Source organism: Falco punctatus (genome assembly GCF_963210335.1).
Source record: "Falco punctatus genome assembly, chromosome: 11".
Taxonomy (NCBI): Eukaryota; Metazoa; Chordata; class Aves; order Falconiformes; family Falconidae; genus Falco; species Falco punctatus.
This window is the reverse complement of record NC_137591.1, coordinates 25,888,389-25,915,573: the sequence shown is the minus strand read 5'-3', so window position 1 is coordinate 25,915,573 and position 27,185 is coordinate 25,888,389. Positions and strand designations below refer to the sequence as shown.

At 58.0% G+C, this 27,185-nt stretch overlaps 2 protein-coding genes across 3 annotated transcripts; both read left to right on the top strand.

Annotated features, from left to right (window-relative positions):
- The first annotated feature begins 46 nt into the window (after window positions 1-46).
- DDR2 (discoidin domain receptor tyrosine kinase 2) lies at window positions 47-14,363 on the top strand. The gene is made up of 17 exons (XM_080407006.1): window positions 47-2,525; window positions 6,062-6,162; window positions 8,057-8,159; window positions 8,280-8,511; window positions 8,594-8,741; window positions 8,872-8,977; window positions 9,377-9,560; window positions 9,632-9,875; window positions 9,997-10,059; window positions 10,203-10,333; window positions 10,835-11,045; window positions 11,512-11,735; window positions 11,853-11,989; window positions 12,410-12,601; window positions 12,749-12,983; window positions 13,485-13,634; window positions 14,110-14,363. The coding sequence occupies exons 2-17, from the start codon at window positions 6,072-6,074 to the stop codon at window positions 14,245-14,247; spliced, it is 2,589 nt and encodes an 862-aa protein (XP_080263132.1). The 5' UTR covers window positions 47-2,525; window positions 6,062-6,071; the 3' UTR covers window positions 14,248-14,363.
- Window positions 14,364-15,559: 1,196 nt separating this feature from the next.
- HSD17B7 (hydroxysteroid 17-beta dehydrogenase 7) lies at window positions 15,560-23,710 on the top strand. 2 transcript variants are annotated; one of them, XM_080407029.1, is made up of 9 exons: window positions 15,560-15,779; window positions 17,304-17,507; window positions 17,603-17,695; window positions 18,467-18,581; window positions 19,075-19,269; window positions 20,214-20,318; window positions 21,353-21,409; window positions 22,015-22,113; window positions 22,523-23,710. In XM_080407029.1, exons 1-9 carry the CDS (start codon window positions 15,571-15,573, stop codon window positions 22,616-22,618), a joined length of 1,173 nt encoding a protein of 390 aa, XP_080263155.1. In that variant the 5' UTR covers window positions 15,560-15,570; the 3' UTR covers window positions 22,619-23,710. The 2 variants fall into 2 exon arrangements, with proteins under 2 accessions (XP_080263155.1, XP_080263156.1); XM_080407030.1 differs by lacking the exon at window positions 15,560-15,779 and adding an exon at window positions 15,795-17,113.
- Window positions 23,711-27,185: the final 3,475 nt, after the last annotated feature.

Genomic DNA, 27,185 nt, shown 5'->3' with positions numbered 1-27,185 from the left:
GAGGGCTGGCTGTGTCACACCAAGTGCCCCACTCTGCCCGGCGTAGCAGGGTTTGCTGCGGGGGGGCTGCAGGCAGCTCCTCTGGCCTGTGACACTCATTTGGGGCATTGCCGCAGGAAGCGGAAGGCTGCATTTCCCTCTTGAGTTTCAGCAAATGGTGGCAAGCCCTGAGCAGGTAGGAACAGGCAGGTGTGCTGTGCTGTGCTGCGCTGCCGGAGTGCTCGGGATGAACGCAGCCTGGCGCGGTGCCCTCTGGCTGTGCTGCGTGCCCACTGCCTTTCCAAGGAGGGCTCCTGCTGGAGCCCGGATCCCCACAGTGGGGTGTCCCATGCCCTTGGGCAGAGCAGCTCTGCTGCCTCCCCTTCAGCTTGCCGGGGGAGATGGTGCTCAGCCAGCTCCTCTCCTCCTCCCAAGCCCCACCACAGCCTCTACTGGGGGGGTGGGGGCACAGCCACCCACGGTGCTGCAGCTGCCTGGGGGGGATTTTCCCTTGCAGGGCTGGGACTGGGGCCCAAACTGCTCCCCTGGGGGAAGTTGCCTGTCCCCCAAGTGCCAAGGTGGCTGTCGGGCACCCCCGGCTCAACTGAGCACTCGCCCCCCCCAGGCAGCATGCCTGGGAAGCTGGGGCCATGTGGGGGGTCCTGGCCGGTGCTGTGGCTGCTGGTGGCTCGCCATGGGCCAGCTGGGCTGTGTGTGGCCAAGGCAGGCTGGCAGCTGCGGGTCCTGGGGGGGATGGCCTGGGATGGGGGCCAGAGTAGATGCAAGGAGCTGGTGCGGAGTGCTGTGGGTGGTCTGCACAGCCCCCCATCTGCTGGGCCCTGGGAGCAGGCACTGCGAGGAAGGGATATCTGCTCTCCAGGGAGCAGGTGGACGCCCCCGAAGCTGCTCTTCCTTGGCATGGGGCAGGCAGCAGCTGGAGGATGGTGTGGCCCACCTGGGGGGAATGCATGTGGTCCTAGGAGCAGTAATGAGCAGGAGCGAGGGTCTGCACAGTGGGCCCGAGGGGGTCACTGCTCTGACCGGCTTCACAGCTGCTGGGAGGAGTGGAGCAGGAGGTGTTGTTCACTTCGCGTTTTTTGGCTCTGCACATCGACACCTTTGCGTTAGGTCCTGGGATGGAGCGATGTGGTGCTGGCTGCTGCCAAGTCATCTGAGCGCCAGTTCTAGGTAGCAGGAGGCGAGCAGAGCGGAGCTGGCTTGTGTTTGTGCCAGCGTGCACGTAGGGCAGCCTGTGTGCCGGCAAGGGCTTCATCCTGCCAGCTGATCCGAGGCGGCACGTGGGGCATGGCACAGAGCCCTGCAGTGGGCACCGCGTGAACCTGCTCCTTGCCAGCCGTCCCATAGCTGTGCTGCTGCAACCACTGCCCCCGCCGCATCCATGGCTGGGCTGGCACCGCAGCCCCTCTCTGGTGGCAGCAGTGAGGGTCACCAGCATCCTGCCACGGGCAGGGGATGGCTCTCCCTGCTTGTGACTCGGTTTGCTCGGCTGGAGAGCAGGCAGGTTGGGAGCCGGGTGAGGTGGCTGGTTTAGGAGCAAGGCTGTAGCCGGGCTGCGAGGTGCTGGGTGGGATGGGAGCACTTTTTGGGAGCACCGACTTGCTGCTAGAGGTGCTGCTTTCCTCCCACAGCGGTGTGGGCGCTGGCATAAAATACAGCCGAAACACTAGTCTTAAAAAAAAAAAAAAAAAAAAAAAAAAATTGCTTTTTTTTAAAAAAAAGATTTTAATTACGCTTTTACCTATTGCACAAAAATGAACGTGATCTGACGATTATTATTTTCTCCCTGCCCTGTTGTGTAGTCAGTGGCCGCGGTGCCAAGCTAGTGCCTGGAAATGATGTAAAACCACGACTTCAGCACGCAGCCTGGGGAGCCCCAGCACTGATTCCATGCCATGTGCCAGGGCCAGGCAGCCCCGGCCGGTGTCCGTGCCGTGTGTACCCGCGCAGGGCACGGGCACCCTTCCCACCAGGGGCTGGGAGTGGGGCAGCCCCTGCGGGACCCTCCAGGCCAGCGATGGGGCCTTGTGGAGACCCCCCCATCACCTGCATTCTGGGGGTGTCCCGCCTGACCCTGATACCCCACGGTGCAGGAGGAGGGTCCTGTACACTGTGCCATCCCGCAACCACGGGAGCGAGCGCTGGAAAGCAAAACCCTGCCTATTGCTTTAAGTTCCCTCACTGGCCCTGGGGATTTTTTTTTTTTTTTCATTTTTTCTCTTGCGCTATGAATGGGTTTTGCTGTAAATTATAGCTTTGCACACATTCCCTTGGGCCGAGGAAAATAACCTCCGTCGAAAAGCCAGCCTGGATTGGTGACTGGCTCCCCCTCTCCGCTCCCTAATTGAAACCAAATGTGCAAGATGTAGGATTGTGGGATTTCTGGCCGGCTCCCAGGAATCCGCAGAATGCAAACGCGCTCCCAGAGGCATCTTGCATCAGCCCGGGGAAGTTTGCTCCTCGCCTGGCTCCCCTGGCCCGGGCGAGGGGCGAGGAGCCCGCCCGGCCGCCACCGCCACCCCGCTCCGGTGAGTCACTCTCGGGTGCGTGGGGACATGTTTGTCCCCGGGTTGGGGTCTGGGGGGGATGTGGGGCCAGCCGTGCTCCGTAGAGGGGCCAGAGCGTGAGGTTGGCTGGGAAGGGGCTGGGGCACAGCAGGGCTGTGTCCCCTCCCGGGGAGGTGACATTTGGCCCCTTCCCTCCAGTTTTGTCCCCACTGCCGGCATTGTCCCCCCTGTGCCTCGTGCCAGGCCAGCGTTGCGTGGTGTCCCTCCAACAGACCTGTGTGTCTGTTGGCAGAGCCAGCGGCGGTGCTGGGCTAGCCAGAGAGGCCCCACTGTCCCCAGGGACCCCCTCGCCAGGCACCAGGTCACACTGGCAAGGGGACACAGGGCCACCGGGCTGGTCGTCCTGAGCATCCTGCCCCCTATCCTGGTGCTGGGGACCTGCTTGTGGCACCCCAGCCCTGCACTGTGGCAGAGCCCCTCTGTGCGCCGGGGCACGGGGCAAGGAGGAGGGCTGCAAGCTCCCAGCTGGCAGGGAACGCTTGCAGGGTGCAGCACCCACAGGTCCACATCCCCAGGCCCCTTGGCCACCGGCTGTGCCGCTGGCAGGTCTCCCCAGGGCAGCTGGCACCAGCGGGGACGCAGTGGACTCCCCTTGCACCCTGTACGACTGCAATGTCCCCGGCTGAGCCGGCCAACCTGTGGCTGGGGAGGCGCTTGCCTGTGGAGAAAATGGGGCTGCATCCAGCCCAGAGAAGGTCTAAAATGGCATTTTTTGGAAGGAAGGAGAACTACGGGTCCCGGCATGCTGCACTACCCTCCCGCCGAGGCTGCGCCGGCGGCACAGCATGCTGGGGGCTGTAGTGCCCGCTGGGGTGGGGGTCCTGAACCCTCTTACTGAAACACTGCGTGCCTTGGGTCATGGCCCAGGGTTGCAGGGAGCCTTGTGCCACTTGGGGACATTCCCTCCAGCGTGGCCTTGGTGCGTCCCACCCGCCTGCCATGCCAGCAGGTGGTGAGTCCCTGGCCCCGCGTGAGGGCAGGGACTCTGCAGTGGGAGCCCTGGGAGACCCTGTGTCCAGGAGCTGGGGTGCGCAGGGGGTGTGGGCTGCTGCTGTGCAGCCCCTTCCCCACGGACAGTGCTCCTCTGGTGCCAGCAAGGACAGTGGTGCCCACCTGGGGAGCGAGCTGGGGACTTCTACAGCCAGCGTGGGCTGGGAGCGAGAGGGACCACGGCTCGCGTGGTGTTTGTTTCTAAACAAATACGGATTTGATTTCAGTAGAATAAGAAGGGCAGGAAATAAAAAGGGAAAACAAAAATACAGCAGCTGAGGGAAGGTCCTGAGTCCAGGCGACGCTAGGGAGGAGCTCCAAAAACTCTCTGCACTAAATATTTCCAGTGATCGAAAATTTTCGGTAAACATTTTCAGGCAAAACGTTGCAAAGCCATCCCTTTTGCAGGGCTGTTGGAACAAAAATTATTTCCAGCTGGGTTGCCAGTACCGCTTGGCCAGTTTGACCGCGTGTCCCTTAGCCCCCAGCCTTGATGCCTGAGTCACTGTCTCCCTGTTGTCCCCCAGTCCCACTCCCCTGAGGAGCGACAAGTGCTTCCCGATGGCCACGCTGGGATAATTTCCCTATATTAGACTAAATGTAAGCGCATTCCCTGCGGGAGATTACGGCATCTGGTATCCTGATGCTTAAAGGGTTTACTCAGCCTGAAAGAATAGTGGGGAAAAAAATATCCCTAGATGTTTTTTTGGAATGTAGAAGGAAATTAAGATTTTTAATGTTGGGGGAACTGGCCATCATCAAACACAGGAGCCTTGTGTGCACCTCTCAGCGATGCAGCTGAAATTCCCAGTTGCAGCTGAGTGAGTTGCAACTAACTAAACTTTCCCAGCTGGGAATGTATTTTAAAAAAGAGGAACCACATAGGTTTTTTTCAAAAACAAAGGGGAAAAAGTCACCCTAAGTCGAGGTGTTTATTTTTACCTCCTGCAGAGCTCATGGCGTTTAGCAGAGATCCCCTGGGAATGCAGCCATGCGCTGCTGGGTGCGGAGAGCCTCTGGCAGGGTGTGGGTGGCATCTCCCGGGGCTTTGCACTCCCCTTGGATGCTGGCACGGTCCCAGCAAGCCTGCCTCGCTCCGGCCGGGCCAAGCCCCCCGGTTCTGCTAGCCAGCGGGGCTGTGTCCAGCACCTCCCAGCTGGGCTCTGCAGGATGGAGGCATCCCACCCTGTGGCAGCTGCTTCAGGGTGGGCTCGGGCTCGCTCTTGGTGGTGGGGTGGGCACAGGCAGACACAGCCAAGCACCCACCTGTGGTGTCACCGATGCTTAGCCAGCTTGGGGACCTGTCAACCCAGCCCAGACATCCCTGTATGGCAGGACTTGGCTGGGATTTACCCCAGCACTTGAGTGCAGCCAGGACCTGTATGGCCAGGAGCTATGGTCCCCTTAACCCCCAAGTTAATAAGTTGTTCCTGCAAAGGTTAATGTGCATGTAAATTAGATTAAAATAGCCTTTTTTTTTTTTTTTTTTTTTTTTTTAATAAAAGGAGGACTAATCTGCATCCAATGCTTGTGTGAAGGGCTGTCCCAGGAGGACAGATATCCTCTTGGCAAATAAGGGAAGGGGGTGCTGGGGGCAGGGTTGGTTTCAGGGTGTCCCTGGTGTGTCCTCCATGGTGCCATGTCCCGTGGGGGACCTCCAGAGGTGTGTGTGTGCAGCAGGAGCTACTGGGGGTCTGGGGCATCCTGGCAGCCAAGGGTGAGCCAGGGCCATGGCCACTGCCCTGCAAAGTGGTGGTGGTGGCAGGGCTGACTCAGAGGCAGGGACATCCCAGAGCTGGGGCCAGGGGGATCCCCTCATGCCATGGGCTGCACGCTGCCCTGAGGAGCCCCACTAGCACTGGTCCTTTCTCCCCTTGTTGCAGCCTGAGCCCCGCTGCCAGGACCCCCAGTCCCCTCCAGCCCCACACTCCTCTAGAGGCAGCGGGTACAAGCTGGTTCCCGCTCCCTCTGTCACACCTTTCTGTGTCACCCATGTCCCCGAGATCCGCTCCGCCGGAGAGAACTGTCACAATAAATACACTATAAATCTCAGGCCATTATCTGCTATTATCTCTCCCGAGCCAGCAGGCAGAGAAACCGCTGGTTGCAACACGCTATTATTTAGTTATACGATGGGGTTGTGCAACGTCTTGCTTTCAAAGCCATCCAAGGGCGGCCGGCCCAGCCTTTCTGCCCATCGGTGGAGCCAGACGGCGCCGGCCCTAAGCAGAGTCCCGGGAGGTTTGTGTAGCTCCCTGTGGCCCTTTCATGTGGCCGGCTCCAGGATGTGGCATGCCGTGGCTGCCAGGGTGGTGGTGGAGGGGATGGGACACGGGGACCCCTTTGACCGCCATCGCAGATGTGAGGCTTGGGGCTCTGCTCTGGGGCTGAGGCGGGGACGCAGGGTCTCGTGCCGGGGAAGCCCTCTTGTCCTCGGCTGACCATCCCAAGCAGGACTGGCATTTCCCCATGGCTCAGCTTGACAAGTCCTGGCTCTGTCTCTGCAGGACTGCCGACATGCTGACCACCCCCAGGCCAGCCCTGCTGCTGCTGCTGCTGCTGCTTCTGCTGCACATCCCACAGGCTGTGAGAGCCCAGGTCAACCCAGGTAAGTGAGATGGTGACCGGGTGGCTGCAGGAGCCACGGGGTGTGTTTCCAGGGCTGTGCTCCTGTCAGGGCATCTGGGCTTGGGCTTGTGCCATATCCACCATCGCCGAGAGTTTCCCAGCTCTGCGAGCAGTGTGTGATGGCCCCCCAAGCCCACACCTGCCCTGGGCACTGCTGTCCTGCATGTGGCTTGGCCACAGCTGGTGACACAGTAAGCATCCTCCGTGTGCTGTGGGTGCCTATCCTGGCACTGGCGGGGTGGTGGGGCACAGGCAAAGCGCTGCAGCTGGAGCCCCAGGTGCTGAGCAGGGCCCTACTTCATCGGGGCTCATTGAGCCTGCTCAGTTTTGAGGCTGCGGCGTGCAGAAGGTGAGGCACTGGGGTATTGTTTGCTGCCGCTGGGACATGCTTTCTTTGGTGGTTTCGCAGCAAGCCAAGGTTGGCTTTTGTAAAGCGGCTTGACTAGGTGCCTGGCTTCTGCTGAGAAACCACAACACTGCGCCAGATGTCAGCGAGAGATGTGTATTTAAGTGGTTGTTTCTGCAGGGCTCAGCCCCCTCCTGTGCTGCAGGGATGGACGCAGAGCCCAGGCTTCCTCAGTGTGTCAGGGTTTCCCCAGGGCATCCCTGTAACAAGTCCCTTCAAAGGCTTCTTCTGTCCGTCGGAAGTCTGCTGGGTCTTCCCTGAAGGTTGCATGGTGCTTAGGGAAGCAATTCTGTTTCTTCTGCAGCCATCCAGGGCTGACAGTGCTGGCTTTGCCTGGCCAGGATGGTTATTACCTAGGGCAAAAGAGCTAGGCACGTTCAGCAAGAATTAAACGGGAATTCAGCGGGAGTTGCACTCTGCAGAACATTGCAAATGTGAAAGATGGAGCCAAGAAGCGATGCTCCCCATTGTGCTAAAGGTCATGCCGAAGATGTTCCCATCCCACAGTGGGATGCAGGGGATGGTCTCTGTGGCATGGGGACCAGGGCATGGGAGCTGGCTGCCAGGTGGCACCACATGCTGGGATGCAGGCTCCTTGCTGGTGCAGCATGGGGCCAGCTGGAGGCGGTGGAAGCAGGAGGTGGCCCTGGCACTGCACCCTTGCCTGGGCCCTGCCACCTCTGTGCGGGTGTTTGCTCGGGGTGGCTTGCGGAGGGAGCACTGTGGGCTGGAGCCGGCGGCCAGACAGTAAACATGGCCAAACAAGCTGGCCTTTCAGCAGCTCTCTTGGCAGCCAGGCGTGAAAAAATAACTCCTGGGAAGTGGTGTGGATGCAGTGCCGGGGGAGCCGGCTGCCACTCGAGGATGCAGCCCGCCCGCCACCCTGGGTACTTTTCCACTGGCAGCTGGAGCAGGAGCAGGGCTGGTGATGGGAGCTGTGGGGACAGTGGGGACAGGGAGCGCCTACCTTTGTTGCTGGTACCCCAGGCAGGTGGGGGAGCAGCGGGGCAGCTGAGAACAGGTTGCTGCGGGTGGGTTTTTTGGGCAAGCAACCTCTGGAGCGAGCCCTCTGGATGCCCCCAGAAAGAGGAGCGTGGGGACAGCAGTGCCAAGCCACAGGCTCTCCCTCCCCGCAGCTGAAGTGCTTGCCAGTAAGGCTGGAGGGATCTCCAGGGACCAGGTGTGCCCAGCAGCCCTTGGAACGCTGCCTTCCCTTGCTCCCAGCTTTGCTTCGAGCTGGGCTGGCATCTGCTTCTGGCCAGCGGCTCCGTTTGCTCGGGCAGGTGTGTGCCTGCGCAGAACCATCCCACCACGCTTCATCCCCTCTCTGTAAGCCAGCAGGATGAAGAGCTCTGCGCCTGAGCTGCCCGTGGTGCTGTGGATGTGCCGCAGCCCCAGCAGTGCCATGTGTCTTGGCTGGCGAGGCGAGGAGGCATGCCCGCTCAGCACCCTGCTGGTCTCGTTGCAGCGGTGTGCCGGTACCCCTTGGGGATGTCAGGCGGGCACATCCCCGATGAGGACATCTCAGCCTCCAGCCAGTGGTCCGAGTCCACAGCTGCCAAGTACGGACGGTGAGTGCAGGGACCTTCCTGCAACAGCCACGGCAGGGTCTGGGCTGCCACAGAGGGGCAAAAGGTGGACATGGGGCTGGTTTCAGCCGCTGGAACGGTTCCTCCACTCTGGCTTCGCAGGCTGGACTCAGAGGATGGCGATGGTGCCTGGTGCCCTGAGATCCCAGTGGAGCCTGATGACCTGAAGGAATTCCTGCAGATCGACCTGCGCGCCCTGCACTTCATCACACTGGTGGGCACCCAGGGCCGCCACGCTGGTGGCCATGGCAATGAGTTTGCGCCCATGTATAAGATCAACTACAGCCGGGACGGCACCCGCTGGATCTCCTGGAGGAACCGGCACAGGAAGCAGGTGAGGAGACGGGCAGGGGCTGCACCGGGCACTGGGTAAGGGGCTGCACCCGCCCATCCCCATGGTGCTTCTCTCTCCTCAGGTGCTGGATGGAAACACCAACCCCTATGACATTGTCCTCAAGGACCTGGAGCCACCCCTCATCGCCCGCTTCGTCCGCTTCATCCCTGTCACTGACCACTCCATGAACGTCTGCCTGCGCGTGGAGCTGTACGGCTGCGTCTGGCTGGGTGGGTGCAGCCCTGTGCCTTGCCCGTGTCACCGGAGCCCGGTGAGGGGGATGCCTGTCCCGCTGGGGGCTGGCAAAGCCCTGAGTGGGGTGTCAAGCGTGGGCTGCCGCTCACCCTCTCCTCCCCACAGATGGGCTGGTATCCTACAACGCACCAGCCGGGCAGCAGCTCATCCTTCCCGGCGGCACCGTCATCTACCTGAACGACTCGGTGTACGATGGGGCATTCGGGTACAGGTGAGGACCCGGCAGGCTCATGCATGTTGTGGGTGCCGTGCTGGGCAGGAGGGGATGGGGGTGTTTCTTCCCTGCATTTGCAGACTGATGGGCTGATCCTCAGCAGAGAAAATACTTGGGGTGTCCCTGAAGCGGGGGACATGGCCAGCTCTGGGAGGCTGCACATCATGGTGGGGAAAGCACCCCCAGACCTCCACTCAGATTTGCACTGACTGCACTGCATGCGCAGCACCCCGCAGCCTTTTCCAGAGAGAACAATAAGAAGAACAAAAAACCCTCCTGAATTTTCCAGGGGCTGCGAGGAGCTGCTGGAGGGGGGTGGGTGGGTGGGTTGCTGGGTGGTGGCAGATTTGCAGGATTGGCAAGAGTCACGCTCCTTTTCCCCTTCACACACACCAGCATGACAGAGGGCCTGGGCCAGCTGACGGACGGGGTGTCGGGGCTGGATGACTTCACGCAGACCCACGAGTACCACGTCTGGCCGGGCTACGACTACGTTGGCTGGCGCAATGAGAGCACCGCTGGTGGCTACGTGGAGATCACCTTCGAGTTCGACCGCATCAGGAACTTCACTGCCATGAAGGTCCGTGCGCCCCCCGCCCTGTTCCCTGTCCCTGTCCCCCACTGTGGCTGCGCTGACAGGCTGCCCCACAGGTCCACTGCAACAACATGTTCGCCAAAGGGGTGAAGATCTTCAAGGAGGTGCAGTGCTATTTTCGGTCTGACACTAGCGAGTGGGAGCCTGGTGCCGTCTCCTCAGTGCCGGTGCTGGATGACGTGAACCCCAGCGCCCGCTTCGTCACCGTGCCCCTGCTCCACCGCATGGCCAGTGCCATCAAGTGCCAGTACTACTTCGCCGACGCCTGGATGATGTTCAGCGAGATCACTTTCCAGTCAGGTACCTGCTACCACCAGTCCCACTGGGACCGGACACTCCTGGGGGGCTGTTTCAAGGAGGCAGTGGGGCTGTGGGGTACCCATGCCCCCCACTCTGATGCTGTCCTCTTCTCCCTTGCCAGACGCAGCCATGTACAACAACTCGGTGGCCCCCCCTGAGGCACCTGTGGTCCCTACCACTTATGGTAAGGCATCAAAAAGCACGTCACCCTGAGCTGGGTGGGGGGATGCTCTGAGGGGGGTCTGCCCTGCCCGATGGAGGAAAGGGGCAGTGGCTCTCCACACACCACAGCATGACAGGCTCTTGCTGTCCCTTTCTCACTGCCAGACCCCACACTCAAGGTAGATGACAGCAACACACGCATCCTGATCGGGTGCCTGGTGGCAATCATCTTCATCCTGGTGGCCATCATCGTCATCATATTGTGGCGGCAGTTCTGGCAGAAGATGCTGGAGAAGGTGGGCAAGCGTGGGATGGCTTGTGAGGTGCTCCAGGGTGGTGGGCTTGTACCAGAACGGGGAAAGCAGACTCCACATGGGGGCTGATGTTCCCTTCCCCTCTTTGGGAAGGTTGTGATTTGCACCCATCTCCCAAGCAAGGGGATTTAGCTGAGCAGGGTGGTGATGTTGGGATCTTCCTGCTCTCCCACCCCTCTACCCTAAAGCTGGGCTGGGGAAGAGGAACCTGAGGAGGGGGTCTCACTGCAGCCCCCGGCTAATCGAGGGCAGTCACAAAGGTGGTGTAGTGAAACTCTTCTCCGCAGAGGCAGACAATAGAAAGGGGTGACATGAGGACCAGCATCTTCCCTAGATGGGTGCTGCAGCCCTGGGACAGGGAGCTAGAGAGGGGAGCTTGGGTCTGGGCACAGGCCTGGTGCCATGGAGCACAGGACACCCCGTCCTGCCAGTGCCATGGGGACCCGCTGCCCAGCTGTCTCCTCCCTTGTCCCTCTCTCACAGGCGTCGCGGAGGATGCTGGATGACGAAATGACCGTCAGCCTCTCCCTGCCCAGCGAATCTAGCATGTTCAACCACAACCGCTCCTCCTCCTCCAGCGAGCAGGAGTCCAGCTCAACCTACGACCGCATATTCCCCCTGGGACCTGACTACCAGGAGCCCTCCCGCCTGATCCGCAAGCTGCCCGAGTTCACCCCAGGGGAGGAGGACACGGGTGAGAGCCAGGACACCCTGCATGCCCCGAGCCCCCTGCTGAAGCCCCCTCTCCCCAGCCCTAGCTCCTGGCCAATCTCCAAACATTTAAGCACAGAGGGGTGGGGGGAGGTCAGCCATGCTCCTGTGCATCCTGCTTGGAGGTCACGCAGAGCCTGCGGCCGGGAGCCATCGCCGGTGTCCATTGCCAGGCTAAGCTGTGTCCCCAGCGCATCCTTGGGATGCTCTGGCATCTCCTCCTTGGTGAAGTCTGGTGCCTGGGGCTGGGCTGGTGCATTTGTCAGTGGCGGGGAAGGGGCAGAGCAGCCTGTGATGCCTGCAGGAGCCCAGCCATGCTGGGGCAGCACGGCAGCTCTGGGGAGGACGGGGACGGAGAAGCCAGTGGCTGGAGTGTGAGCGGGTGCCAGGGAGCAGAGAGTGCAGGGCCGGACACCCACGGAGGGGCTGGCCCTGCTGTCCCTCCCCAGGCTGCAGCAGCCCCGTGAAGCCATCCCAGGCCAGTGTCCCCGAGGGCGTCCCCCACTATGCCGAGGCAGACATCGTGAACCTGCAGGGTGTGACAGGCGGCAACACCTACTCAGTGCCGGCCCTCACCATGGACCTGCTCTCCGGCAAGGATGTGGCCGTCGAGGAGTTCCCCAGGAAGCTGCTGACCTTCAAGGAGAAGCTGGGGGAAGGCCAGTTTGGGGAGGTGAGTGGCAGCTGGACCTGCTCTGAGGCAGGCTCGGGCAAGGCTCTTCCCAGTTTGCAGGGGCCGGGGGAGGCTGCCAGCCCACAGAGGTAACGGCTGCCCTGGGCACCCCTCCAGGTTCACCTCTGTGAAGTGGAGGGGATGGAGAAGTTCAAGGTGAAGGACTTTCTTCTGGAGGGCTTGGACGCCAGCTCCAACCGCCCCGTGCTGGTGGCTGTGAAGATGCTGCGAGCGGATGCCAACAAGAACGCCAGGTATGGGGCTGGGAGTGCACACACCCTGGCATTGCCCCCCATGTAGGGTCCCCCAGGAGAGCCAGGATGCTTGGAAAGCATCCTCCCCCTGCAGCAGGGTGCTTGGTGCAGCTGCAAGGAACACACATCTGAGCTGTCTGGGGCTGCTGGGCTGCTGCAATTCAGGACTCTTGGTCCTCGCTGGTCCTAATCAGCTCCCCAGTGCCCCACCAACCCACTGAGGCCACCCCAAAGCCGTGTGTGGATCAGCCCTGAGCTTCCCCTTGTGGCCTCCAATCCCAGGGGAGGGGGGACCCGCAGGTCCCCCATGAGGCTTGGATGGGAGGATGGCACACGGGTGGCATGTTCGGCCAGTCCGTGCGCACCTCCGTGCCCCTCGGGGTCTGTCTATCCGATCCGTGTGGTTTCTGTTCCGGAAAGGAATGATTTTCTGAAGGAAATCAAGATCATGTCGCGGCTGAAGGACCCCAACATCATCCGGCTGCTGGCGGTTTGCATTGCGGACGACCCCCTGTGCATGATTACAGAGTACATGGAGAACGGAGACCTCAATCAATTCCTGTCCCGCCAGCAGGCAGGCAGCCCCCCCGCCGGCCATGCGCCCACTGTCAGGTAGCACTGCCCGGGACAGGCAGGGGCAGGCAGCGCTGCCTGCTCTAGGCACGCTGCCCGGCAATGGGGCACCTGCTTGGGGCCATGGACCCCATGGCTGCCGTCCTTCCTGGCATCTCAGTCCTACTTTGTGTCCCCCCTCGGCAGCTACAGTGACCTGCACTTCATGGCCACCCAGATCGCCTCTGGCATGAAGTACCTCTCCTCCCTCAACTTTGTGCACCGAGACCTGGCCACACGCAACTGCCTGGTGGGGAAGCAGTACACCATCAAGATTGCAGACTTCGGCATGAGCAGGAATCTCTACAGCGGGGACTACTACCGCATCCAGGGGCGGGCGGTGCTCCCCATCCGCTGGATGTCTTGGGAGAGCATCCTGCTGGTACGTGGGGGCTGAGGTCCTCTGATGGACACGACGTGGACCTGGGGCTGCTCACAGTCTTGGTTCCTTGGGCTGGGGGGTGCAGAAGGGATGGGGAATTCTCTCCTTCCTGGAGCCTAGCTTTGGGGTGAAGCATGCAGAAAGGCATGGCAGGAGAAGAGGACAATGGTGATCTTTGGTGTCCAACCTTTGGGAGGAATGCTTGATATTTTCTCATGGCCATGATCAGACATGGAAAAGGGAGGAGGGTTACATTATCTCTGCAAGGAGCTGAGTCCTTACCAAGCCCCAGCTCTTAGAGCAGTTGCTGCAAGCTGGACCTGGAGCTCAGCAGGCTCTGGCCCCAGGCAGAGAGCCGGTCCGTGGGACCAAGCCCTGCTCTGGGCCCAGGTCTGGAAGCTGAAGCAACCCAAAAGATGTATTGAATCCTGAGCACGTAGGGCTTATGGAGCAGGATGGGGTAATGCCTGTGCCTGACCCTCCTCTGCTCCCTCCGGCCAGGGCAAGTTCACGACAGCCAGTGATGTGTGGGCATTCGGTGTGACGCTGTGGGAGACCTTCACGCTCTGCCGGGAGCAACCCTACTCCCAGCTCTCCGACGAGCAGGTCATCGAAAACACCGGCGAGTTCTTCCGGGACCAGGGCCGGCAGGTAGAGATGGGACAGGACAGGATGGGCTGGGATGGAATGGGATGGGATGAGTCAGGGTGGGACGGGGTGGGATGGGGCTGGATGAGAGGGGATGGGACAGGATGGGACATGACAGGCAGTGGTGTGCTGGGGACACCAGGGTCTTGGGGAAAGACTTTAAGGTGACCAGATAGGGAGCCTGGCTATGCGGGAGTTATGGGACAGGAGCTCCTCTGGGAAGGAGCCCTGGTGAAGGGCCTGGCGCAGCAAATCCTGCACTTTACACAGCCCTGGGCACCGCCAGCCTGCTGACCCCACTCTGGTGTTTAGCCAGGCTGGGAAACATTCCCAGGACCTGCACTTTGCTGTCTGGATGTCCCCTCGCCCCTCAACACACAGCAGCACAGCCCCTTGCCTCACTGCAGGGAGCGGTTTGCTTTTTTATTTCCGTGTCAGTAAGTCTCTCCCTTTGTCATCTTTGCTTTTTGTTTCGAAGACCTACCTTCCCCAGCCTGCACTTTGCCCTGACTCAGTCTATAAGCTAATGCTCAGCTGCTGGAGACGGGACACTAAAGATCGGCCATCCTTCCAGGACATCCATTGCCTTCTCCAAGAGTCAGCCAGTGAAGAATGACCTTTTGCTCCCCCGCAGCCTGGTCCCCATCCCTCCCCATTCCCAGAGGAGCCCCATACGCAAACTGAAGCCACTTCACTCGGACTTAGCAATAAAACCCAGGCAGCTGGTCTTGTTCTCATTGTACAGTGAAGCCTCAGAAGAAAACCCCAAGGGCAGCAAGGAGAGCCACGGCATGGGACGATTCGGACCTCCTGCTTGCTTGCTGACCCGAGCCCAGGAGCGACGTGGGCTGAGATGAGGGTTATTTATTGACACAGTGTGTTCTTGGTGATGATGACCAGGACAGAGCAGCTTCTCTCCCCTGGTTGGAGGGGAGAAACATCAGCTGGACCTTCTCCATGAGGAAGCTCCTGGCCCATACATGGGGCAGGTGCCTGGGGAAGGGATGCGTGCGGGTACGTGCCCGCTGGAGCAGGGACCGTCCAGCAGCCACAACCTGCTCGAGGAGGAGCTGGGAGTTGCCGCTAGCTCACAGCGGGCTGTGCAATTACAGGGAGAAAACAAAAACTCCCCAGACATTTTGGACTTTGGATATGCTGTGTGGAGGGGCAGGAAGCCCCGTCCCTGCTGGCCAGACCCCAGTTGCACAGGGAGAAGCCTGGTGTGCTGCCGGCTCCTTGCCTGGCTGCTGGGGTGGGCAGCGTGCTCAGCTGCAGCTCCTCCCTGTCAGCCAGGGAGGAGTGGGCATGCCAGCCCCGATGAGAAACATGCCAAGGGGACCTCCTCTCACCACCCACAGCCACTCTAGAGCTGCTCAACTGCCCACAAAATGCATTTTGGATGCCCCACGGGTGCTGCACAGCAGCAGGATGTTAGCACCTTTCACCTCCAAGGGGAAATCTTCAGGTCCTCCTCTCCCAGGATAAATCCACATCTCCACCTGCCGTGTGAGAGGATTGCACATAGCAGAGCTTTCACCGGCTGCTGCCCAATGCCCAAGCCTGCAACAGCCCGTGGGCATGGAGCAGCAGGCACCCCAGCTCTCCCTGGCTCTTGGCCCAGAGATCGCAGCTCGGCTAAAGCACCTGGACTCTGGTGCCCTGAGCATCCCACAGCAGTCTGGCACCAGTCCGTCCTTCCAGATCCGGCAGCTCCGTGAGCAAACTGGACAGGTGCCAAAGCCGCATGTCCCCCAGGAGCCCTGGCAGGGTACCCATCATGCCCCCGTATCGGACCCTCCTGCTGCTGGACAGGAGGAACTTTGTACTTTGAGAGTACACGGACCCCTCCATACTTTCGTATGCATTAATTCAGCACGATCAAGTCACGCGTGGCACAGTTTCCAGTATACTATTGCTAAGGCATGTATATATTCAGTAGATGCACCTACATATAGGGGCAAACCCGCTGAAGAGACACTTGCTACGTGAATCTGCTTGCATGGTTTCCTTGTGGCACTTCAGAATGCAGCTCGCCTCCTCTGTGGGCATCCCCGGGAGCCCGGCCAGTACCCGCCTGCTGGGGTGCTTGGGGGCTGCGCTGTGTGCCCTGAGATGCTGTGTGGGGAGAGCTTGGGGGAGCACACACGGGTAAGCATAAGAGATGGAGGAAGGATGCTGAAGAGACCTGCTGGTTGACCCACAGCAGTTGCCCATCTCCTTGGGTGACAGGGAGGGAGGGCGCTCTGAGGCTCAGCATCTGCATCAGGAGATGTCACCAGCAGGGACCGAGGTGTGATGGTGGGTCTGGCAGAGGGGAGGGCAGGGGTAGGGGTCTGTGCTCTGTGGGCAGGCTGGTTGGTCTCCCTGCACGTGGTTCTGCTGGCTGTGGCAGAGGAGATCTCGTCCTTGCTGTGTGTGTTACTGGTGGCCACGCGTCACGCTGTGGCTGAACCAGGAGCGAGGACAGGCTTTGTTCATGCCACTTAATTGATATCTGTCTCTGGCCTCAGATGCCTTCTACCTGCTCAGGGAGCACTGCAGCCACTCCCAGCCCTGTCTCAGCAAGCTGGGAGCTGGGAGCATCAGGCCAGGCAGGGGCACATCTGCCCAAGGACACCGCAGACCCCACCAACCCGACCCCTGGGCTTTGTGCCTGGGCACCCTGCACTGGGTGCACATGGCCGCGGGCCATGGCTCAGGGAGGTGCTGGGGGCTGGCGTGTCCATCCTCTGCTCCAGCCATGACACCAGCCCACCAGGAGAAGGGTGGCAGCTGGCATCTCTGGCAGGGTCGGTGCATCCAGACTTCTGCCACAGTAGCACCGGGAAACAGTGACCTGGTGGTGCTTCTGTTTGGCTGCAAAACGTCTCTCTGTGGCGAAGGATGGGAGGGCAGAGTGTGCCAGGGCTGCCTGCGGAAAGCCTGCCTGCTGCAGTGGTGGAGCACAATGGACTTGCCTTTGCCAGGCTGGCAAGGCAAGGCAGGGGAAGGCAAGGCAGGGGAAGGCAAGGCAGGGGAAGGCAAGGCAAGCCAAAGCAGCAAGGCAAAGCAAGACAAAGCAGTGAGGCAAGGCAAGGAAACGAGGCAAAGTATCACGGCAAGGCATAACAAGGTGAGGCAAGGCAGCAAGGCACGGTATGACCGGGCAAGGCAAGACTGGGCAACGCATGGCAAGGCAGCAAGGCGAGGAGAGCAGCTCGAAAGAGTAGGCGTGGCCTCCACACAGGGGAGTGGCCGTCATATGGGGCGTGGCCTCAACATGGGGGCGTGCCCAAGAGGGCGTGTCCCCTTGCGCCCCGCCCCCTCCGCTCGGCCCACCATCACGCCACCGGCGGCGCAGTCCCCGCCCCCTCCGCGCGCGGCGATTGGCGGGGGCAGCGGGGCGGGGCGTCACCGCCGGGCGCCCTTATAGTGCGGGGGAGGGGCGGCGGTAGCGGTGGCGGCGTGATGGAGCGGGTGGTGCTGGTGACCGGTGCTAGCGGGTGGGGAACGGGAGCGCGAACGGGAGGAGGAGGAGGAGGAGGGGGAGCGGGAGCGGGAGCGGGAGCGCGAACGGGAGGAGGAGGGGGAACGGGAGCGCGAACGGGAGGGGGAGCGGGAGCGCGAACGCGAACGGGAGGAGGAACGGGAGCGGGCGCGGGCCAGCCGGCGGGTGACACGGTGCCGTTGCAGCGGCGTGGGGCTGGCGCTGTGCCGGCGGCTGCTGGAGGAGGATGGCCGCATCCACCTCTGCATCGCCTGCCGCAACGCCCAGAAGAGCGAAGCCACGCGGGACCTCATCCTGGACACCCACCCCGCCGCCCAGGTCTCCACCGTGGAGGTGGACCTGGGTAACCTGGCCTCTGTCCTGCGCGTCGCCCGTGAGCTGCGCTGCAGGTACGGGGCCCCCCGTGCCGGGGTCCGTCCGTCCCCCTTTCCCCCCTCCGCCACCCCGCCGGGGCCCCCTCACCCCTGTGCTCTGCCCCACGCAGGTTCCAGCACCTGGACTTTGTTTACCTCAACGCTGGGATCATGCCCAACCCACACGTGAACTTCAAGGCGCTCTGGCACGGCCTGCTCACCGGGTAGGAGATGCCGGGGGGGGCCTGGCTGACAGCGGCCAGGGTGTGCCCCTGGGTCCCAGGCCAAAGACCCCATCATGTCCCAGTGGGATGCGTGGCCTTGTGTGGGGTGGCCTTGGCAGCTGGGGTGTTGTGGGGCACCCGGGGCTGCTGCTGATCCCGGGTACCTAGAAGGTGATGCCGGGTACCGGGTGAACACCGCCGGCACGCTGCCGGGGGGGGTGAAAGCTGCTGCTGCTGGGTCTCCTTGCTGTTGTTTTGGTTCTGCTGTAGGTTTTTGTAGTTGTTTTCAGCTGCGGATTGCGTGTTTTGTGAAGCTAATGGTTGGTGTGGGTGTAAGTGCTGTGAGGCTGAGCATCTCCGTCCTGTAAGCCCCGTGGGGATGTTGAGCGAAGGGGCTGGCACTGAGTCCCATGCCGTTGTTGGGGTGCTGGCCAGAGGTGCTAGACTGCTTTCCTTATCTGAATTAGGGCTTAGTTCCATGCTGGAGCTTGATTTTTGTTACCTGAATATGAAATGGGAGAGTAAGACTTCTTTTTTTTTTTCTTTAATGGTACTTTACTGTGGGGAAAGGAAGGGACAAGTCATCTCTGCTCAAGTCAGTACTGAGACACTCACAAATAACGAGACTGGGATACTCTAGTAACTTTTTTTCCAGTCATTTTTTTCATGAATCCTTTGAAGGTGAAACTAGAGAGCCCATGTGGAGCCTGTGAGTTGGGGAGCAATAGGTGTCTCCTGACAGTGTTCCTAACTCCCATCCTTGGCTTTCAGGAGGGTGCTTCACATGCTGACCACTGCGGAAGGCATCATGACCCAGACGGACAGGCTGAACGGAGATGGACTTCAGGAGGTGTTTGCTACCAACCTTTTTGGACACTTTATCCTGGTGAGGCTGCGTGTGAGGGCCGAGGTGTGCCTGGTGTGGGTAGGGGTGGGTGCAGGCAGTACTGGTGAATTGGTTCTGGCTTACAGGTTTGGATGATGCTGCAGCCTGGCAGGTAACGAATGATAGGGCAAAGGCTCCATTTAAATAGCAATTGAAAGCAGTGTTGAAAGGATTGATATAATTTTAAGGTTATTCTAGTTAGCTAGTGAATAGAGGTGAGCCATACCTAATTCTCTCTGTGTCCAAAGTGAATACTGAGGCTCGGCTGTGTTAAATCCTGAGGGCTCAGCTGAGCTGTGCAAGAGAATGGCAGGTGCTTCTAAATGTTCCTGGTGGACTTTGGGCCAAAGTCACACCTGAGCAGTGGCCACTGGCTTGTCTAGTGAAGACTGGCCAAGAAAGCTGACATAAGGTTGCAGCTTTTGAGAACTGTAAAGCTATACTGTAAAACTTGACAACTACTGTGTTAAGTAAGTTAAAAATTCTCTTGCAGGTTCGTCAACTTGAGTCTCTACTCTGCGGTAACGAAAAGCCCTCACGACTCATCTGGACCTCTTCCAGCAATGCCAGGGAGTCTGCCTTCAGCCTCTCTGACTATCAGCATGCCAAGGGGCAGGAATCATACAGTTCCTCCAAATATGCTACTGACCTGACAAGTGTGGTTTTGAACAGGAAATTTAATAAGCAGGTGATGATGGGGTTTGTATGTCTGAAGAAACCTAATGAGCTCCTACTATTTATAATTATCATTACATTGTTGTTGCCTAGTTGCATTCATTCATAGCAATCCTATATGTTCCTTAATGCACATGTAGATGCTAAACACGCCTGAGGTTGAACTGGTGGTGTGGGTGGTAGAGAATCTGCCAGAGAGATTGCTTCTGGGGTTCTTGTTGGAAAAACTTCTGAAAGCAGAAGACTTTAAGAGCTGTCCCTGCCTTGCAAGCTCTAGCCGTCTCTTTAGACTAAAGAATTGGTCTTAAAGAGCAAAGAGCTGCCGCTCTTTTCAGGCATACCTGCCTGTCAGAACAGGGCTGCACTGGCAGCTTTGCCTGCGAGCTCTTGAGGTGCAGGCTCTGCTGTCTCTCCTGATGGCTCCAACGCTGCTGTTCACATTTGTTATACTAAGATGTATGAGCAACTTGCCTTCCCTGTCACGGGGGACTGCCAGCCTTTGTTGGCAAGCTGCAGCCCTAGTCCAGTGATGGTGATTGCACTCTTTAGAAGTACTTCAGGAGAAAATGGCTTTGTCCTAGAAGGCTGAGCCCTTATCTCTTAAGTGCGAGGTAGCCTTTGACCTGAGTGGGCTGTAATTTATGGGATGACTGCTGGTGGTGCTGAGCCGCATGGAGGCTGCAACATGAGGTGATGCGTTGGGAGGCTGCGCCTTCTGTCTCGTGGGCTTGCAACAGGCACAGCTTTAACTTGACCATCTTCAACTTAAACTTCTCAGAAGTCCTGACATCTAATCACTCTCTGGCTCTGGTAACTTCAGGGAGGAGAATACCTACTGTTTACTAGTCCATACTCACCTTCATTTTCTTGCTGAGAAGTACTAAGACAGAAGGATTATGATCAGTTTTTAAACTGACTGTTGTGTATTTGCACACTGACTTGGTTTCTCCTCTGCAGGGTCTGTATTCCAGTGTTGTTTGTCCTGGTCTCGTTATGTCTAACATGACCTACAGAATTTTGCCAGTTTTCCTGTGGAAGCTGCTGATGCCCATCATGTGGCTGGTAAGTGGATCTCCTGGCTGGTTTTGGGTTGAGGTAGCTCTGCTGTGATACACTTCACCGCAAGTGATGCGCAGTGTGCTTCTGGCTCCTTGCCACCTGTGCTGCTATACACTTCTGTTGGATTGAGCAGGCTGGCCCCTCTGCAAACTTTCCCATTGCCACCTTGGCGCCCTGATTTCCAAGCTGAGTTCAGAGGTCTGGCGCTGGGCAGCACTGTGCACAGAGCCAGGGTTCTGCCCTTTGGTCACAGCGGTGTTTGTAAAGGCTCGCCTTGGAAGGGTAGCCAGCCTGCTGAGGGCCTGTGAGGCACCATCGCTTTGGTGGCAGCAGAGCCGAGGACAAAACTTGGCCCCTGTGCTTTGAAATGCTGTTTGTTTCTAGAACAGACTCTGTATCTTTCAGTGTTCTCCTTTCCATCCCTCCAGAAGGCCATGTCTCCTGCTGTCTTCTTTCCCTCCCTCGGAAGCCAAAGCCTCCTGCACTCTATTGCCTCTTCCCCAAAACTTTCCTTGTCTTTATTCCTCTGGGCTCTAGCTTTTTACATTCGCTACGGTTCTGCCCCTGAAGGCTGTCTGCTGTAAGCTTTGATGCTCTTGCTGCAAGATTGGCCTTTCCCCTTAAGCTGCCCCAGTTGGCAGCAGCTGATCCTGGTGGATCACATTTCTCCTAGCAGGGGAGAGGCAATGCCTTCTCGGTTGTCCTGGGTGCTGGCAGCACTGCAGATCTTCTCTGCCTCCTGCCCTACGTGTGCTTGAGACCGTGCAGGGAGAGGTGCCCACAAGGCGTGTGTGTGGCCCGTTGCCTCTTGCTTTGGGGGTGAGTGTGGCACAGGGCTTCCCGATCTGCTGGGTGGCTCCAGAAGATAGTTTGTGGTGATAAAGGGATGCTTTAGTCGTAAGCACACAGTGTTACCTGAGTCAGCTTTGAGAAGCCTTTCTACCTCTAGTAAATTATCTGGCGTGGCTGGGCTGCAGGGGGCTTGCCAAAGAACCCATGGGCCACAATACAGATTCTGTCATTACTTTTCCCCTCAGATCCGATTTTTTGCCAAAACTTACACTCTGACACCGTATAATGGAGCAGAAGCTCATGTAAGTAGTTCACAAAAATTGATTTTAATATTCCCTCCTCCTGGGTAGCCCTTCCAGGGTCTGCTGGCTTGAGCAAAGAGCCTCTGGCAAGGCTGGTGGGTGGGTGCTGTGTTTCAGCCCTCAGCAGTGTACAGCGGGGGGGGCTGGGGGCCCAGCTGTGAGCGAGGTTGATCCACCAGCTGATGCTTTATGACCTTCATCAGGTACCCGTAAAAGAAACTGTTTTGGAAAAAAAAACTATTTCTTCTCTCTCAGTGCAGGGAAGGCTGCTCTCCCTGTTGGCAGCCCAGCAGCCGTAGACGTGCCGGCATGGGGGTGGAGGTGGGTGGTGCAGGGCGCAGTGTGTCTCAAGCACAGCAGTGACCCAACTTAGCCACGTTAGTGGTTCAGCACTGGGACACAAGCCTGGGTTACTGTTGGCTCAGACAGGTCACAGCTGAGGGGAGCCAGCTCGGAACTTTTTCTCTAGATACCAGGTCTTCCCCTGCTCGATGGAAGCCCCTGTGGCGTGTTCTGCTGCATCCATGGGCAGCTGGGTTGCTGGCCGCAGGCTTGGCTGGGGCAGTGTGCACCAGACTCAGACACGCTTCTGCTGTCCTTCCTAGGTGTGGCTGTTCAAACAGAAGCCGGAGCACCTGGATGCACTTGTCAAGTACCACAGCTGTACTTCTGGACTGGGGAAGAACTACGTGGAACCCAGAAAGGTAAATGGCAGTCTCCGGCTGCAGGGGACTTGGCTAGGGATCTTGCCATCTCCCTTGCATGGAAGGGTTGGTGCCAAGGGTGTCCTGTGGCTGGAGTGGAAACAAGAGGCCTGTTGAATGCTGAGCAGCAAGGAGGGATCTGACATTATCTGTGAGGTTTCCTAGAGTAACTTGGTTCAGGCTGGAGTCTGGAAGGCGGTGGAGGTGATGGTTAAAACAGGGTGAGTGCCTAGTGGTGCTTCCCCAAAATACATTCTGGCTTGTGCCCTGGTGACAGATGTCTCTGCTTCCCTCTCTGTGACCGCAGAAGCTCTGGAGATGCATCCTGCCTGTCCCTAGAGCTGCCCTCAGCATCTCTGCTGGCTGCTGTGAGTGGTGGTCTCACACTGCTGTTCTTACTGTCTTCCAGATTGATGTGGATGAGGACACTGCTGAGAAACTTTACCAAAAGCTGTTGGAGCTGGAGAGGGAGACTCTGGAGAGATACAGTGATCTCCTAGATTGAGTACCGCCAGTGTCAGTGGGATCAACAGTCTCGTATTCAGTAACGTGGGCTTTCTTCATTCTGGTGCTACTTATGTTGCCTGCTGTTCTGCAGGCACGTGGCTTTGGACCCCGTCTTCTCAACAGAAGGTGAACAGTTCCTGAAAATGGAAATGTGAAAACTGAAGAGAAATACTTAGTCTTTCTGGTATAGGACTTTTTTCTGGCATAAACAGGAGACCTAGAGTAGGTGGAGACTGTTTTAACACAGTTGCAATGCGGTGTCTTGCAAAAGCATGACTGAACTGTGCACAGTTCGGGAGCAGCCCCAAAACATGTGGTTTAAATCTGGCTTAGCGCAGGAAAGGCAACAGTCTGGGGTGCTTCCCTGTGTCTTGGCCCTACCAGTCTTTCTAGATGGCTCGAACCCATTACCTGTGGTGGATCCTGAAGTACTTGAAGGCTCGATCTTCAGCAGAGCTGCTCTTACACTTGTGCACCAAAGCTGGGGACAGCTTGCCGGACGTGCTCAACAAGGTTGAACCTTACTGGGAGCCAGGCTTTGCACAGCGTCTGAGGCCAAGCTCCTGAAGGGCTGGCCTGAGAAGCGCACCCCCTGCCCCAGCTGTGGGGACAGATGTCTTGCTGGGTATGGGGCCATAAAGGTTCTAACCACGACTGGCTGGAAAGGCTGAAGCTGTTGCTGTTAACCTGGGCTCAGGGCTAGTCTGCGCTGTTTTTAGCAAGAGTGAGAGGTTACCGTGTCATTTTATCTATTTAATTCTCTTTTTATATAAATCTACTGTACCGAGTAATCTTCCTGTTGTCTGTCTGGGGAGCTTCACCAGGTACCTGGTGTACTTCAAATGCTGCAATGAATAAACGACTGGAACTGACTTGCCCTTGCCGCAGTGGTGGTTTTACTCCAAGAGCCAGCCGCTTTTGACTCAGAGGGCTGGAAGGGAGGCTGGTTTATTGCCTTGCACAATGAGCCCGTGCATACCTGGGGAGTGCGGGGTCTCTTCTCTCCTGCTGCAGGCGAGCTGTTAACTACCTCTTTGGGCTTACTTCTCATTCCTACTAGTTAATAAAAGACATGAGTGGCTTCTGAAGACTTCGCTGTGGTTTTGTGTGTTGAGCACCTGTGGGGTGTTTGAGATTATTTCCCAGCCTTAGGCACTTGGGAGACAGACGTCTCTGGTGCTTGCTCACCCTGTTGTGTCATGTAATTACTGATTTAATGCTCCCTCATAAGGGAGGATTACAGTGTGCCCAGGCGCTTCCCTGGGCGCTGGCGAGGGCCAGGTGAGGTTAGGAGGGAGGCTGTGCTGCTCAGCCCTGTGCCACCTGGGCCGAGGTGGAGATGACCTGTGCTCTGGAGCTGTGGCTGCGCCCGTAAGGAGGGGCCGGCTGTGGGGTCCGTGTAGGAAACTGCAGAAGCACAGAGCTGGCAGAAGCTCATCATTGAGTTGGCTCGTATGGATACAGATTTAAAGAATCTTACTTTTTTCTTGTTTGTTTTTTTTGTTTTTTTTTTTAACTCCTTCCCTCCATCGGCTGTTCTTGAGCACCCCTGCCAAGTATGGGGTACTGCTAGCATGGTGGTGTCTGTAGTAGGAAATAGTTCAGTTCTGAGTTTGGGCTGAGCAGCACCTCTCAGCTGAGCCCTCACGTGAGGCTACCTGAGCTCCCAGTGCCGGTGTGGGGGGGAGCACGGTCTGTTCTGGCCTGACATCCGAACAGAGTGAGAGGTTGGCCATTGTGGAGTGATGCTTCCCTCGGCTGTGGCTGTACCTGTTCGGAGTTGTGAAGCAGCTTGGGGTGTGCTCACGTGGACTTTTACATAAATGCGATAGTGTTTGTCCCAGCACCACATCTGGGTGCTGTGGCTTTGTTCAGTTGCATCCTGACACCCCTGGGGCTAGAGCCCCCCCCTTTTTTGGGTGCCTTTCCTTCTCCATGGGGAAGGAGTCAGCGGCTGCCTGTCTCTTCAACTTGGTGTGCTTGATCCTCACAGCATCTTACAGCAGTATTTGGATCCTTGTTCTGGAGACTAATTAAGCAGGTCTTCTTGATTGGTTTTAAATTAGCATCCTGAACTTTGCTGTGCTCTGCCCTGGGCTGTAGCAAGTATCCCTCACTGCCTCCACCTTTAGGATTCCCCACCTACCCCAAAGCCAACTTATCCCTGCTCTCACTGTTCTGATACTGCTCCTGCCTCATTTTCTTTCCAGGGTGAGATAAACAAAATAGCAAACATTACTCAAAACGGTCTGATGCAACGTTTCACGAAGCACGTGCAGGTTACCAGGTGATGGGAAGGACAGGGTGCTTACGCTAAGCTGATCCCTGTATTGCCCTGCACTGCCTGCCTGCTGGCTCTGCGGCTGTGGCAGCCTGAGGGTTAGAATGCGGCAAGGTCTGGAGATGCTGGATGAGGTAGCTCCGAGTAAGCTAGTATAGTTAGGAAAAATAAATGCGTTCTGGTACATGAGGTTTTGGTTTTGTTTCTTTTTCTAGAGCCTGGAATAAAGCGACAAATTTCTAGGGTGGGCAGGGATTGATGACCACAGGTAGGACCTTTGAGGTGTTTTTCTCAATTGTGTGCCTGTGGGCTGAAGTTGGGCATTTATTGGGGAAGTTGTGCCCGATGGGATGGGGCGAGTGCTTTTTGCCTGTGGAGCATGTAGAGGCCGGTGAGTGGAGGGGGCATGTGATACACCACCACTACTTTTGAGCTCTCCATAATGTTGGTGTCAAGTAGAGCTATGAACAGGTTTCTGGTCTCATCTTAGAAGCACTCTGTAGCTCTCACTTGAGGATTTGGGGTTCAGGGTTAGAGAAAATGTGTAATTCTGTCCCTTTGTGTCTGAGCTTAGCCTGCTGCGTGGTTTAGTTTCACTTGCGCTGCTGTGGAGGCACCTGGTATGCTGCGTTGTTACATCCTGGGAGATGCAAGCATGGGATTCAGGAGCTGCAGAGCATCTGCTGCGGCATGTAGTTCTGGTTGGGGTGGATGCAGAGTGGCCTCTGGAGGTCTCTAGCTCAGCTTCCTGCTCAGAGTTACATGAAGAAGAAACAAGAAGTGCTAAAGCCCAAGCTGAGCCTCTCTGGAGAGATGGGACAGCCTGAAAAGATGGGACAAAGCTTGTGGTTTCCCATGCGTTGGGTGCTGCATGGAGCTGGAGATGCACAGTCGTCGCAGGTGTCTCCAGAAGACTGGTCTTCAGTTGGAGGAGGTGCTTTAGTGGCCTACAGAACTTGTCACAGCACCCCACTGCTCCATAGGCGTTTCTGCCTGCTTTTGTGACCCCAGGCATTATTGTCCATGTCCTTCCGTAGAAGAAAACCTGGCTGTGCTCAGCCTCACCTTCTGCTTCTCTCCTCGATGTTGTGAGAAGCTGGACATCTCTGCAACCAAAAGATGGGACTGTTCTGTGGGATGGGAACTGTAAACACTTCTGAAGCTTCATTTTTCATCCTGACACCACAGGTAGACCTGGTGCCTTGAAATGTAGACTGCCCAAAGGACAGCAGGTGGCTTGCTGTTTGTTGCTTTCTGTGAACTTTGCCTGCTGAACCTGGCCCAAGGGGTGCTATGCCACCTGCTTTGGCTGCCCACCACGCAGGTGACCATGAACAGAGCTGGCTAAACGCTCTCGAGCTGCCAGGCTGCAGGGAAGAATGGCTCCTCGCGCCCTGCTCTTGGCTAACAGATGCTGATGCATGGAGCTTAATCCCCCAGCCTAATCCCTTTTGGCCGGCAGGCACATCCAGGCATGAAAGCAGTAATGGAGAAACAGCAACTGGGTCAAGGAGAGCAGGCAGGTACACACATTCCATCAACCTCTTCTCAATGCGCTCCTGTCCCCTTGCCTTCACTTGCCAAGGGAGCAGAGACACCGCTGATGCCATTGCATGAGTCGGACGCCTCTGTTGAGGTCATGCACGCGGAGTTGTTGAGCGCTTTGTGCAATGAAAACAGGTCCTGCCCAGAGCATGTGGCCCCGTGGTGGAGCTGGGGGTGATGCAGGGCGGTGAGAAATGCCAGGCGTGGGATGGGGGAAGAGCCTGCAGTGGCAGCTCTGAGTCAGTGCTAAGACAGGAGCCTTCTGTTTGTGGTCCTCAGATACGGAGCTTTCCAGAGAAGTTCCAGGGCAGGTCTTGAGCCTGAACACACGTTGCGGTTGCTCTATGACGTCCTGCGCAATCGGGCTGTGCAATCTAATATCTAACCATCATACCTCATCCCGAGTCACCAGTTTCTTATCTTCATAGGCAAACGTGTCGCCTTGCTTCAAACACAGGGCAAGTCCTCCATCGCCTTACAGCTCAGCTGGCTTTCAGCTATGTAGGGCACTGATAACAGGAGCGTGGGTAGGAACTGCAGGCCAGCTGTGGCCCAGGGAGGAGAAAGCTTGAGATCGGCGTGGTAGGGCTGAAATCCCCACAGCTGGGTGGCACTTGCCTCTCCAGGAGGGGAAGGCAACAGGATTAAAGGAAACAAGGACCAGGATGTGCCCTGTAAACAGAGGTGGATGTAAGACAGCCAGTTTGTTTCCAAACACCCAGGGGGTCACCTTCAAATG

Coding starts and splice junctions, on each gene's coding strand:
- HSD17B7 (XM_080407029.1), top strand. CDS start 15,571: ATGCACCTACATATAGGGGCAAACCCGCTGAAGAGACACTTGCTACGT. Junction 15,780..17,303: donor GCTTGGGGGAGCACACACGG/GTAAGCATAAGA, acceptor GTGCCGTTGCAG/CGGCGTGGGGCTGGCGCTGT. Junction 21,410..22,014: donor ATAATGGAGCAGAAGCTCAT/GTAAGTAGTTCA, acceptor TGTCCTTCCTAG/GTGTGGCTGTTCAAACAGAA.
- DDR2 (XM_080407006.1), top strand. CDS start 6,072: ATGCTGACCACCCCCAGGCCAGCCCTGCTGCTGCTGCTGCTGCTGCTT. Junction 10,334..10,834: donor GGCAGAAGATGCTGGAGAAG/GTGGGCAAGCGT, acceptor CCTCTCTCACAG/GCGTCGCGGAGGATGCTGGA. Junction 11,990..12,409: donor GATGCCAACAAGAACGCCAG/GTATGGGGCTGG, acceptor TGTTCCGGAAAG/GAATGATTTTCTGAAGGAAA.